The sequence below is a fragment of the Natrix helvetica genome, assembly GCF_964273705.1.
Source record: "Natrix helvetica genome assembly, chromosome: 1".
NCBI lineage: Eukaryota > Metazoa > Chordata > Lepidosauria > Squamata > Natricidae > Natrix > Natrix helvetica.
The window spans coordinates 101,263,847-101,276,795 of NC_138548.1; the positions used below are offsets into that span (position 1 = coordinate 101,263,847).

Sequence of the window (12,949 nt, forward strand, 5' to 3'; positions counted from 1 at the left end):
CAGATAAAAAATACACATAAGACAACATATATACAAAAGAGCAGAGACATATACATATGTGCATGGAGGCTTTGCAGGCCTCCTTTGTGGGGGGAAAAAGGGATGCTGGGGATGGGGTTTCGGGAGGCCAAAAATGCTGTATTCAGTGTATAAGACGCAACCAGATTTTCATCCTCTTTTGGGGGGGGGGGGGAAAGGTGTGTCTTATACTCTGAAAAATACGGTATGCTTTGCCTTTGGAAAAAGACAAGGGAAAGGAAGAAAATATTTTCCAGATCTAAGACAGTCAGGATTCAGACCTAGGCATAAGACTAAAATTGCAATAGTCCCCCTCATGGATCATTGGTGGTAAAGTACAGATGATGGGAAATGATTACTCTTGTCTTGCTAGAATACTGTTGATCACAGTCTTTTTGAAACAGCTAATCTTGCTGGAATAGTGTTGATCATAGTGTCCTTTGAAAAGTTAAGAGTCAGGGGAGTTGCAGGCATCATTTTATGGCAGATTTGCTCATCTTCAAAGGTTCCAATTAATTGTTGTAAGGGGAGAGTTGGAGTTACACCTTCCATTATTAGGATTGGGGTTTCAATTGGTGCATAGTTAAATGCTCCATATGTCTACTAGGCAGTCTCATTGTTGCCCTGTAATACAACTGCTGTGGGAGCCGCATTGTGTGATTTCTAGGCCCACGTGAAGGTACTGAAGCTCTATATGACTCAGGAGGTGAATTTCTTTGGAACCAGTAGAAATTCTGTCCACTCAATCAGGTCAACCTTTTGGTTTAGTGCATTTAATACCGAGTTTGTATGAGTACTAATTCTGAAGCTTATACAAAAGAACTTTTCATCAGCGTATTTCATGAAATGAAATTTTACGTTTTGGATGGTATTTTTTTTTCTATTTCTCCTATGTTGGCGAGTACATTTGCAAAATCACGTTGTTCAAATTAAAAAGGGGAACGTGGAAGAAGAAACATCTAAATCTAATCCCAAGATTTGAACTGTATGATTAAATCCAACTGGAAACAGAGAATTGGATTGTTTCCTGCTTTCACCATATCTTAAAGGCAAGAGTAGTAGCAAATTATAGTCTAAAATCCCAACCCAGGTGTTTCAGTGTTAGATTTCCTTTTAATGCAAATACTTCAGCAACATCCTGGGAAATAGTACTGGCTATTTCCCAGACACTTGTTCTCTGCGCCTGTTGATACATATAATGTATTCATCCATCAATATAATGCAGCTTGTCAGTACTGAGTGCTGGAAATTTTACATACCAAGCCTATCAGCTGCTTGACATGATGCATGCAAACAGCTCCTGCTGAAGGCCCACAGCAGGCATTGAAAGAGAGCTGGCTGAAAACAAGACTGCTGTAAGTGAAAAAAAAAGACTAAAATCTGGGGGGAAATGGCATTTGCCTGCATGTGTTTTTACAACAGCATACTTTAACAATTTGCTTAGTTTCTCCCCCACCCCCTACCCCCAAACAGCATGTGCAAAAAGGGACTGAAATTATTTTGCAATGAACAGGTGGGTGGGGTGGGGGGAAAATCCTAGACTGCATTTCCTGAGGGAGCAGCATAATTAACAGACAAAACATGCAGCAGTTAAAATTGGAACACGGAAGGTCATTTGCTAAATGGCATTGAGGCTTCCTACCATTAGCGTGAGCTGCAATGAGTTGTCATTCATAGGAGCGCGTTATGCTTCCTCTCCTTCCAGTGAACAGTGATCAAAGGGCAGAGATTCGCTCCAATTTCTTTTCTTTTCTCTCTCTCTCCCTCTTTTTTTCCAAGTCCAGCATCTGGAACTGTGGCTCTGTTTGCTGCCACACGGTTCAGCTTTTTGCTGCCCAAGCCGAGCCACTGTACTTTCCAACTGCTCTCCAATTCATTCACCAGAATGAACACACTTGTATCAAGAATTTTGTATTCAGGTCCTGAAAGTCCCCGGGCAGGAATGATCTTCTCTCGGGTGACTGGAAAGGGCAAGCAGCAGAGCTTTCCTTTCACCCCCAAAGTGGTTGCAAAACTGGGTCAAAATGACCAGGCCGCATCCCTCTAACCTCATCTCTCTAAGGCAGTTGATTTGCCAAGCCTTACTCGGTTATGCAATAAAAATGACATCTTAGGAGGGGAAACATTACAATGGCTTTTTTGTGAATGGAGACAAAGAATTGACATGCCTCCAAAGAGGGCAGCAGACACACATGAGGGACGTGGGAGGAGACCATGTGGCGGAGCTCTTTCTGAACACAAACTATACTGAATTCATTACTGTTAACAATGGGCCACAAAGAAACAGCATTATATATTTTTCAGGTCACATCTATTTTACATGACAAGAAAAAGGAATAAAGTTAACCATCCAACTCATGTTACTTTGCCACTAATTATGGCATATATTTACATCTATAAAATGGGAGAGATTTTTGGACATGATTTAATGCCCCTTTATTGTGCAGATTCCTTTATCTCTGTTCTACATTTGAATTTCAAAAATGCTTTGGACTTCAAAGCATCTTTAAAAGAAAAAAAAGCAAAGAAAACTGCTAATTACAGCATGTGTTGTTTTCTAGAATACTTCTTTGCAATGCAGATTCTTGAAAAGTAGGTATTCATTAAAATACTTATTGATATTAATCAATAGTTCTTCATGAAACCCTCTGTTTCACAGGCATTCTCTGCCACGTACGTTTGCATTATTCTGAAGCAATGCCACAGCAATTTAACACTGTAATAGCATAATTCTGAGTATATTTACTCAGGAATGAGATCTATTGTGTTGAGTGGTGTTTATTCCTTTGTAAACATGAATGGGACAGCTATCTATGCCAGTTGCTAGTGAATATATAAAACTGATCAAGGTTTATGTCATGTTCTGCTTCGCTCAGTTCAAAGCATATATTCTTTTCTTTAAAAATATCCCAATCTCTCATTTCTACTACTAATGTACTTACTAGGTGGTGCTCAATGGCAGATACTGCCAATTATTATTTTGTCTCAGATCTAACAATAATAAAGACAAAACAGAATTACAATGAAACAGAATAAAATTAAACACACTATTAAAAATAATTGATAAAAAATATAACTGGCACTCAATTAAATTAAAACAAATACCCTTACAACTGATAAACCAGTTTGAATAACACATATTTCAATAGTAGACAGTATTTGCTGGATTAAAAACATTTGTCTCTCAATAGTAAAGTATTGGAAAGGCTGTGGAATCTTTGGTGCTCTCAGAGCTTGGTTCTTTGCTTGCAAATGTTTCATTACCTAACTAAGTAATATCTTTAATGTGAGCATGATTTTTACCCCATTTATATACTAGCTTGCTCTGCTACTTTTGGTAGGGTGTGGTTTTCTCCTTGGTGGTTCTCTTCACTAGGATATTGCTTTCCGCTTGAATGTTTGCCTGATGTTAATCTCTGTTTATCCGGATGTGGCCTGCTAGAGAGGATATGTTCTGGTCTTTTTGGTTCCTTCTTCGCTTTTTTTTTCCTCTTTTGAATAATGTGTAAGTATTCTTCACGTTTATATATCTATTGATGGCTGATTTATCTGAATGCCAAGTTCCCAAACATTTTTTTTAAAATTTCAAACCATTTTATAACTTTGTTTCAAGTAATAAAAGATATAAAAAAAGAAGAATACAACAACCACCTACCCTTTTGGGATATCCTTATCAGTAGGAGAAATGATGGCAAATTAGAAATGCAAGACTATAAAAAAATAAAAATAAACCAAACCACACTAACCAATTGCTCCATCACCAAAGTAAGAATCCAACCTCCTGCAAGGGGGTTTGTGTAAAATCTTTATTCAGATAAGTACAAATACAATGTAGCAACCCAGAACACCAGAAAAAGGAAACAGACTGCGTATACAATATCTTTGAACAAATACCCACAGATCACGCAACTTACATCAGCTCAACCAACACAAGCTATGAAAAGGATGACACAAACATACATCAAAATATCTCAGAAACAACCAACGGGCTATCAACAACCGCATGGCATTATCATACCACATGAACCAACTAAAGCCCTCCAAAATATCTTAAGCAAAGGAAAAGATTCAGTAGCCCAAAACATGAATCATCTGCAACATACAGTATACTGTCACAGCCACTATCTAGGACGGACAGGCAGAAAACTTGTAGACTGCATCAATGAACATTAATTAGCAGTCAGATGATATGATGAAAACTTATTACTCACAACAATGGGCAACCATAATTTCAACTGGGAACCTGTAAGCATTCTAGACCAAGCTAAATCCAAAAATACTAGGGAATTCCTGGAATTCAGACAAATCAGTCATCAACACAGAGATAAAACAAGATTTACAAACCATTTGGGGGGGGGGGGCTAAGAAGGAAAGAAAAAGACTCAGACACATCCTCCTGAGCAGTCTACATCCAGATAAGTGGGGATTAACACCAGACAAACAAACAGTAAACAATAGCCTAATCAAGGAACTACCAAGGAGAAAGCAACATCTCCACCAACATCGGCAGGGCAAGCTATATAAAAACAGGGAGTAAACCCCACACGTCTTAGCATTGATAATGTTGCCTAATTGGGTAATGAAATGTCTGCAGGCAAACAATCAAGCTCAGGGAGCACCAATTATTCCACAGTTCAATTCTGAGCTACATATATTCTATTCTACTGCAATGGAAAGATTGTTAGCTTGGTTAGCCAGGAAAAAAGCTATTTAAAAACCCAATTTTCTTATATTCCCATCAGATATGTTTGTAATGGTCGCAGAACTGAGGGAAGAACTCTTCTACAAAGCTTAAAAATGGCTAAGTAAATGCATACCAAATAACTTTCCCAGACTGGGACTTTGCATTTCTCCACAATACCCAATTTGAGAATGTGCTTCATAAAAACACTGAACGTTTTAAAGAAGAGATTGGATAACCATTTGTCTGAAATGGTATAGGGTTTCCTGCCTAAGCAGGGGTTTGGACTAGAAGACCTCCAAGGTCCCTTCCAACTCTGTTATTCTATTCCAGACATTTATTGTAGCAGTAAATAGTGACTCCTCTGAAAAATCTGTTACTGTAAAGTCTGCATCCTACAGATAGTGATAATGATAAAACCATTCTGGAAAATAGCCTTCAAAACCAAGGCAGTTGGGCAGTGGCTTGGGACACTATCACTAACTTCATTCTAAGCCTCATTCCTGGTCATGTGATGCAGGATAGAGGTATTTCGCCTACCCTTCCTAGTGCGCACATACAGACAAAGATACAACATGAATAGAAAACAAAAACACATATTGCTTCATCACACAGAAGAAAATATAAAGGCTGCATATGGCCACTGCTGGCATGAGAAAGAGTTCCAGCAGCCATGCTCTGCATGTTTCCCTACCTTTTTTTTAAAGTTGTGTTCAAGGTTTTTTTTTTTACTATTTTCCCCCATATCATAGGTTAAAATAGGGATTATCAGCTGTCCAGAGCTGGAGGCAGCAAACCATATGATGGCTTTTAATGAAAAATAGCAGTTCACCAGAGAAAGACAATTATATGTGCCCTGATCCATATGCATTGGATACAACAGGACCATCTTCTCCAACCTTAATGTTGCCCTTCATCTTACAACATTTTCAGTCCCCAGTCAGCTACTTAGAAAGCTTTAAAAAAATATCACTGTTATCTAAAACAGCCAAAATGGCCATCATATGTTATGTTATCATGTTATTTCTATGCTATTGTACCTACACTGGTTAATAGACACAAACTGTATCTCTTCTGAACTAGTGTTCTCAAGCCAATGACTTTTAAGTCTAAGCCACATTTTACTCTGTTGGTCAAAGTGGGGCTACATTATTTTGGTTTCCCCAGAAATGAGTATGAGGAATGGGGGTCCTACAACAATTTGCACCCCTTACATTTCTGACTCCAGTCTGGCCAATTATAGTTACACTATTTGCGTTGCTAAAAAAAAAAAGGAATTTGGTGACTTTTAGAAGTGTATGTGAACATTCTGGAAATCGTACTACCATGTGTAAAGGGCACCTGGTTGAATCGCCTTTAAATACCACACCCAAACTTCTGCATCCACTCCTACGCCATGCCAACTGTCAAAACTTGTGGATTGTTCCCTCCTAGCCATCCCTACTTGAGTAATTGAATAGCTGTGTTATTCTGCTTTTTTATTCCATTTTCAATTTTCTGATGATCACCTAATTATGCAATAATAGTAGGGATGCCAATGTGTGCCTGGCTGTACTTAGCAAAATAGGTTAATCTAAGGTTTGATCAGCTAATGTGATGTGTCAAATACTTTCCTTAGCTTAATTACTTTTTTAAAAATCTAACCTCTTGGCTACAGCGTCTCTTTCCTGAAATGTAGCTGCACTCTATTAACACCTTCTGATATAACATTCATCTTCCAAAGAGGGTTTCACATTTCTAAAATATAATGAAAAGCTGAAGTAGACATCTTACACCACTGAAGCATACATTTCATAGAAATACATTTCATAGATAGTCCAGTTTAGTAAATTACAATTCACATGGGGAAAAAGACAAAAATTCTTAGGAACAAGGCTGTAGGAGAAGTAAAATTCAAAGGTGGCTAGGAAAACGGTTTGAAAAAGTACAAGGGAACAAAACTCTAAAGTTATAGATCTTCTCTGCTGGGAGAACAACCTTTATAATGATGAATTCTTCCAAATTGGGGAAAGCAGCTTAGCAGTTGAGTATTCCATCTATTCCATTCATCCAATGTGATTGCATTAAACTGGATTTGCATATATATTGTTGGTATATAGAGTATATTCTTCTAAAAATATATTGCCAAAATAATATGTTAGAAATAGCTGCAAATTGTCCATGTGTTTCTAGGACCTGTTGGGATTATGAAACTGAAAATTGCTCATGCTACAATTCTGAAACAAAGGCAAAAAAATAAGATATGCCTTTTCAATTTTGGAATAAGATGTCAAACTAGAGTACTATATAACTGATTTGCATCCTAAGTTATCTTGGTAAAATTTTTGTATATATTTAAAAGATTGGTAAATATATAGGTAACGGTAAAGGTTCCCCTCGCATATATGTCCTAGTCGTTCCCAACTCTAGGGGGCAGTGCTCATCTCCGTTTCAAAGCCAAAGAGCCAGCGCTGTCTGAAGACATCTCTGTGGTCATGTGGCCGGCATGACTAAATGGAGAAGGTACACAGAAAGCTGTTACCTTCCCACCAAAGGTGGTTCCTATGTTTCTACTTGCATTTTTACATGCTTTCGAACTGCTAGGTTGGCAGAAGCTGGACAAGTAACAGGAGTTCACTCCGTTATGTAGCACTAAGGATTTGAACCGCCGAACTGCAGACCTTTATGATCAACAAGCTCAGTATCTTAGCCACTGATATTATTTATATCTATATCTATATCTATCTATCATCTATTTATCTATCTATCTGTCATCTATCTATCTATCTATCTATCTATCTATCATCTATCTATCTATCTATCTATCTATCTATCTATCTATCTATCTATCTGCAGGTCTTGGCGTATTCAGGTCTTTTCCCATGTAAGGTTGAAAGTATCTTGGCGACGTTTCGATGAGGTCCCACTCACCATCTTCAGGCTGGTGCCTTCAACTTCGTGCTTGTGCGAGTGGGACTCGTCGAGGTCTGAAGATGGCAAGTGGGACCTTGTCGAAACGTTGCCAAGATACTCTCAATCTTACATGGGAAAAGACCCGAATACGCCAAGACCTGCATACCTGTTCCCGTGAAAATCTACGAAAACGCACACACACACATATATACATATATACATATATACACATACACACACACACACACACACACACACACACATATATATATTGGGTCAAAAGTTTAAAAAGTGTTAAATCAAATGGATGATCTGTGGCATTGGATAATTTGATAAAACTTGATAGTAACAAATAATATAATAATTGTAATAATTGATTTCAGGAACTTAATGTGACATCTCTACCACCTCTTCCTCCATTTTTCTTCCCGATCACAATAATTTGAGACGAAGGCTGCACTTCAAAATAGTGGCTTTTCCAAAGTAATGCAGTGAGCATCATGGCTGATACTAAGTGTGAACCTTCCCTCTGAATTCAAGACCTTAATGCCCTAATACAGGGGTGGCGAACAAGTTCGACAAAAAGAGCCAAAATTTTAAACTGTGAGAGTCAGAGAGCCACACCACGCAGTGACCTGCCAAAACAGACAAACACTCACACAAAAGCATATAATTTTAACAATAATATATTAAACACATAATATAACATGCTCAGTCAGGTGTTTTTTGTTATAAATTTTTATAAACCCATTAGAGCTGCTGTATAACTTTTAAATCCATAAATAAGTAGAATCTCTGTCCACCTAACAACCTACAAGATTACTTGATGACCACAACCAGGAATGCCACACTTGCAGTCATTAAACAAAGCAGTCACATATCTCGCTTAACGACTGCTTTGCTCAGTGACGAGATTGTGATTATAAATCGAGTACAACCTATACAAGGGTAAAGCCTGGTCCTAATATTATCTTCCTTTAACCTAATATATGTATTATAATATATATATGAGTTTGGATTATCTTTGATATCTATTACAATTACAGGCTGTGAGAAAAACACTCGTAGAATTTTGGGAAATATACTAACCATGGAAATTCAACTAAATGTTTTCTCCTATTTAAAACTCTGCTGCTCCTGAACCCAGAGCTTCAATATGCAACCATTATTATTAATTTGAGCAATCATTAGAACCTCACCGGAATCCTGCAGCAACTGTGCTAGACTTTGAAGCATTATTTTTTTGGGCGCAGCAGAGGGCGCTGTTGAGCTAAACCCGGAAGTACGGTCGACGCGACGACGCTTGCCTGCCCTGGAGCGCAGGCAAGCGTCGTCGCGTCGACCGTACTTCCGGGTTTAGCGCGCGATCCGAGCCACAGTATACTAAATAATGGTAAGAGGCAAAGAGCCTCATTTATTTTGGCCGCGAGCCGCATGCGGCTCACGAGCCGCGTGTTCGCCACCCCTGCCCTAATACTATACAACACTGCCTCTTTACTATAGCAGAAATCCTTCTAGACTAATATTCCATTCTAACCACTGAGATTCCTCCAAAAAGTTCCTAAACAGAGCCCAAAGATAACAGCCCCTTTCCTACTATTGCTTCTTAGGAACAGACATTTCTTCCTATCATGACCAAAATACAGTAGTGGTCTTGTCTTCCATTTGTCTGTTCTTTTAGAAACCACTTCAGCTAGAGCCCTTAACACATTGTGAGTAGCCAACCCAAGTGAAGTGCCTTCTATGTCCTTTGTAATCTATTGTTATGTCTCTGAGTAAGACTGAATTATTCCTTGAGAGAGAGAAAAGTGCTTCCATCTACCTACTGTATACCAGTCAGGTTTATTTTAACATTCAGAAAACACAAAACTAAAGATGCACATGCATAACACTCAGGCAATATTTGCTTAATAGTTTACTCACCCAAAATTTTACTAAGAAGAAGGCATTCTGGGGTCCTTTTCCAAACAATTCCTTCAAGCCTCCCTTCTTTTCAGGGAATTTGTCATAAATCTGACGAATGTCCACTGACTCCAGCAATGGATCACTATAAGAGTGGTTGGCATGTCCAATGTGCACAAAGAGGTGTTTGTTATACTACAAAGGAAAAATACAAAGGAAGAATATATTTATATTTATAATATATTTGTAAAAATTAGATGTACATAAAAGATCTTTCTTCTTAAAAGGAAATAGCCAGTATAGTATTACATATGCAATGTAACAGAAATCAATCTGAGCTAGATAATACTGTTTGCTCTCATATTCCTAAGAAACTTTACTACCAAATAACCCTCATTTAATAAATAGAACAGAATAGAATACTTTATTGGCCAAGTGCGATTGGGCACACAAGGAATTTGTTTCCAGTGCATAAGCATTCATACAAACAACAAAGTATATCATCATAAGACACCAATGGAGAAGGTAGTAGAAAAGATTAGGAGGACAATAGCCTTTAGATGGGTAAATATCCTTAGACATAAGACAGTGCTGGGGTAATTAAGTGTTCAGGAGAGTGATGGCATGAGGGAAAAACTGTCTTTGTGTTTAGTTGTTTTGTCACACAATGCTCCATAGTGGCATTCAGGGAGAGGAGTTGAAACAGTTCATGTTCAGGATGTGATGAGTCTGTTGACATTGTCTCAGCTTTCTTTCTGATCCATGCAGTATACAGTGTAAACAATGAATAAAACCAATTTATTAATGTGTATCTATAGTCAGCATTGTCACAGCTTTTTTTTATTTCAGAATCAAGAGTAGCATTTTATGACATCTAAATTAAACTTAAACAGTCTTAGAGATCTAGAGAAAGGGTATTTCTGTTTTAAAGGACAAAGTATATAGGTCAGAAAAGTAAACAAATGAATGGGAGAAGCTAACGCACGAATGAACAAATGCATGAATGAATGAATGCTTATGAGCAAAAGCTTTTGAAAGGGCAGGCTTAACTTGCATACCGATCAGTTACACAAGAATTACAGTAATTATCATCCTATTCTGTAACTCCAAGTAATTACCATACAGCGTCTGTGCAAATATAGGACAACTGCAGAAGCAACAAGCTTACTAAGCTCTTTAAAGCTCACTTCAAAATGATATATGTAAAAGGCTTATAATATGTACCATGATCTACCTTTTTAGTAAAAATAACTCAAGTTTCAAACCTAGGCTTCATATTCCTTGTTTTCAAACACTTATATTGAAATATCCATAGGGATGCTAGCTGGATTACTTCTCAGGCGTCTTTCTACTGTCTCTTTAGAATTCTGGATTAAGATGCTACATTAAGCACACTTAATGTAAAAGAACTTCAGACTGGTTAGATGTTGAACCAACACAGGATTATGAAGTTGCATGCATACTGTTTATCAGTTCTAAAAAATCACTAGGAATTTAGTTTAACATTTTTGTTTTGGTTTATATAGAATCCCCAATGGAAAAGATAGAGGATAACAAAAATATTCACACAGGGTTTCAAAGAAGGAAGAAATCGATTCACATATTATCTGAGAATCTTTTCAGCCTGTGGGTGAAATCTTATATGTTTATTGCATTTAGATTTCCCCTTTCTTCTATCAAAAACAAGGTGGCTATATTACCAAGTAGTTTGATTTACAAACCATGTTAAAGTATATAATTTACATTGGTTTTCCATAAACTTTCATTATCTGAACTCCACAATTCTTATTCTCTCATGCCCTCTCCCCTCTCACACACAAGTAAATTAATCAATTAATTAGTGAGAAGGCAGTCTTTGGTCCTACCAATCTTCTGATACCTGCAGAAGATGACTGTATGAATTTATAGTAATTACCAGTTGTAGATTGGTAGTGAATATTCCACACATGGTCACCATCACTTAGCAAGTCTCATACATCAAATCCCAGGATTTATTGGTTCAGTTTCTACTCTTAGTAGTTCTACCACTTCTAAATAGCTCATTTAAGAGAAGATAAACCCACAGCTGTATTACAACCATTGTACATATACTGTATGCAAATGCAGATTAGACTAGAAGACCTCCAAGGTCCCTTCCAACTCTACTATTGTATAGTATAGTATAGTATAGTATAGTATAGTATAGTATAGTATAGTATAGTATAGTATTGTATTGTATTGTATTGTATTGTATTATTGTATTGTATTGTATTGTATTGTATTGTATTAATATGTTAAAAATAACTTTGGGGTGTTATAATCTTGAATACTTTAGTGCAGTGCAAGATTTGGGATGTAATCCTATCTACCTATACTTAATAGTAAGCACTACTGAATCAGTAATCCATATGAATAGTGTCTCTAAAATATTTCAATTCCCTATCTTATTTTGACCTTGATAGTAGAGCTAATCTAAACAAAGGGAACTTCCAAGATTACATACTATGAAGGACACTGCTGTGTCCATTTTGTACTGCTGCCTGTTCATATCCATGTCCTCTGTTCAAAATGTTTAGGGCTCTACATACATTAAACCTTGATTAAATGTAAAACTGCAAAGATGATTCAGAAATAACCTTGGACTGGCATAGATGTATTTTAACCATTTTTATGTATGCTTTTTGATAAAGAAAGGTACAAACATACTTCGATTCTGCCATTTTGGCATAGCTTTTCCTTTAGATTTCTTAGGCACACAATAGCAATAGTTTTCCATAAACTTTCTTTATCAGTGTAAGTAAATAAAACTGTCCCATTTGGGTTTAAGTAAACAGGAGCAGAGAAACAAAACATCAGAAAATAATTGCCATACTATGACATGTTTGGCTTGGAACATGTATGTTAGCAGACTCCAAAGCAGATTTTAGACCAGAGGAATTCACACACTCCATGTTACTTCTGTTTAGAAGTCCAGGAAAATCAGTTTAGAAAAACATAATTCAGAAACTAAAAGGTTTTGTTACAGAAGGCAGCGCAATTTAAGTTGAAGACAGTTGTAAAGCTACTACAGTTGTTTGCTGATCTTTCTGAAAATACCAGATGCTGCAGTAGCAGGATTAGAAAAAAAAATACAATATGTTTTAAAGCGACAGATAGTATATAGCCTCATCTGACAATATTCTTAGAACATAAATGTTTTCTTTTGACATTACATGAATGATTATTTTCTTCTTACATTATTGTAAATGCTATACTCTACTGAATGTCTTATTCCTTTACTTATGACATGTTTCTAATGAACAATAAACAGAACGTGGAAGGCAACTGCTCATATGCTTAAGAAATCATTGACATGGTTGAGAAGAGCCTAGAAGATGGGTGTCAAACTTGCTGTTGCCATCACGTGACATTTCACGATGTTTTTCCCATTTGTGGAGCTGGAGTGGATGGGGCCTGCGTGTGACACATCCAGCCCAC

At 37.1% G+C, this 12,949-nt stretch overlaps 1 protein-coding gene across 5 annotated transcripts in view; it reads right to left on the reverse strand.

The window, feature by feature from the left end:
- The window catches only part of TEAD1 (TEA domain transcription factor 1), a 219,176-nt gene that overhangs the window by 18,155 nt on the left and 188,072 nt on the right, over positions 1-12,949 (reverse strand). For all 5 annotated transcript variants that reach the window (XM_081936859.1, XM_081936856.1, XM_081936860.1 and 2 more), the window contains one exon: positions 9,515-9,688. In XM_081936859.1, coding sequence (XP_081792985.1) covers positions 9,515-9,688 — 174 coding nt within the window. The remainder of the gene's footprint in view (positions 1-9,514; positions 9,689-12,949) is intronic.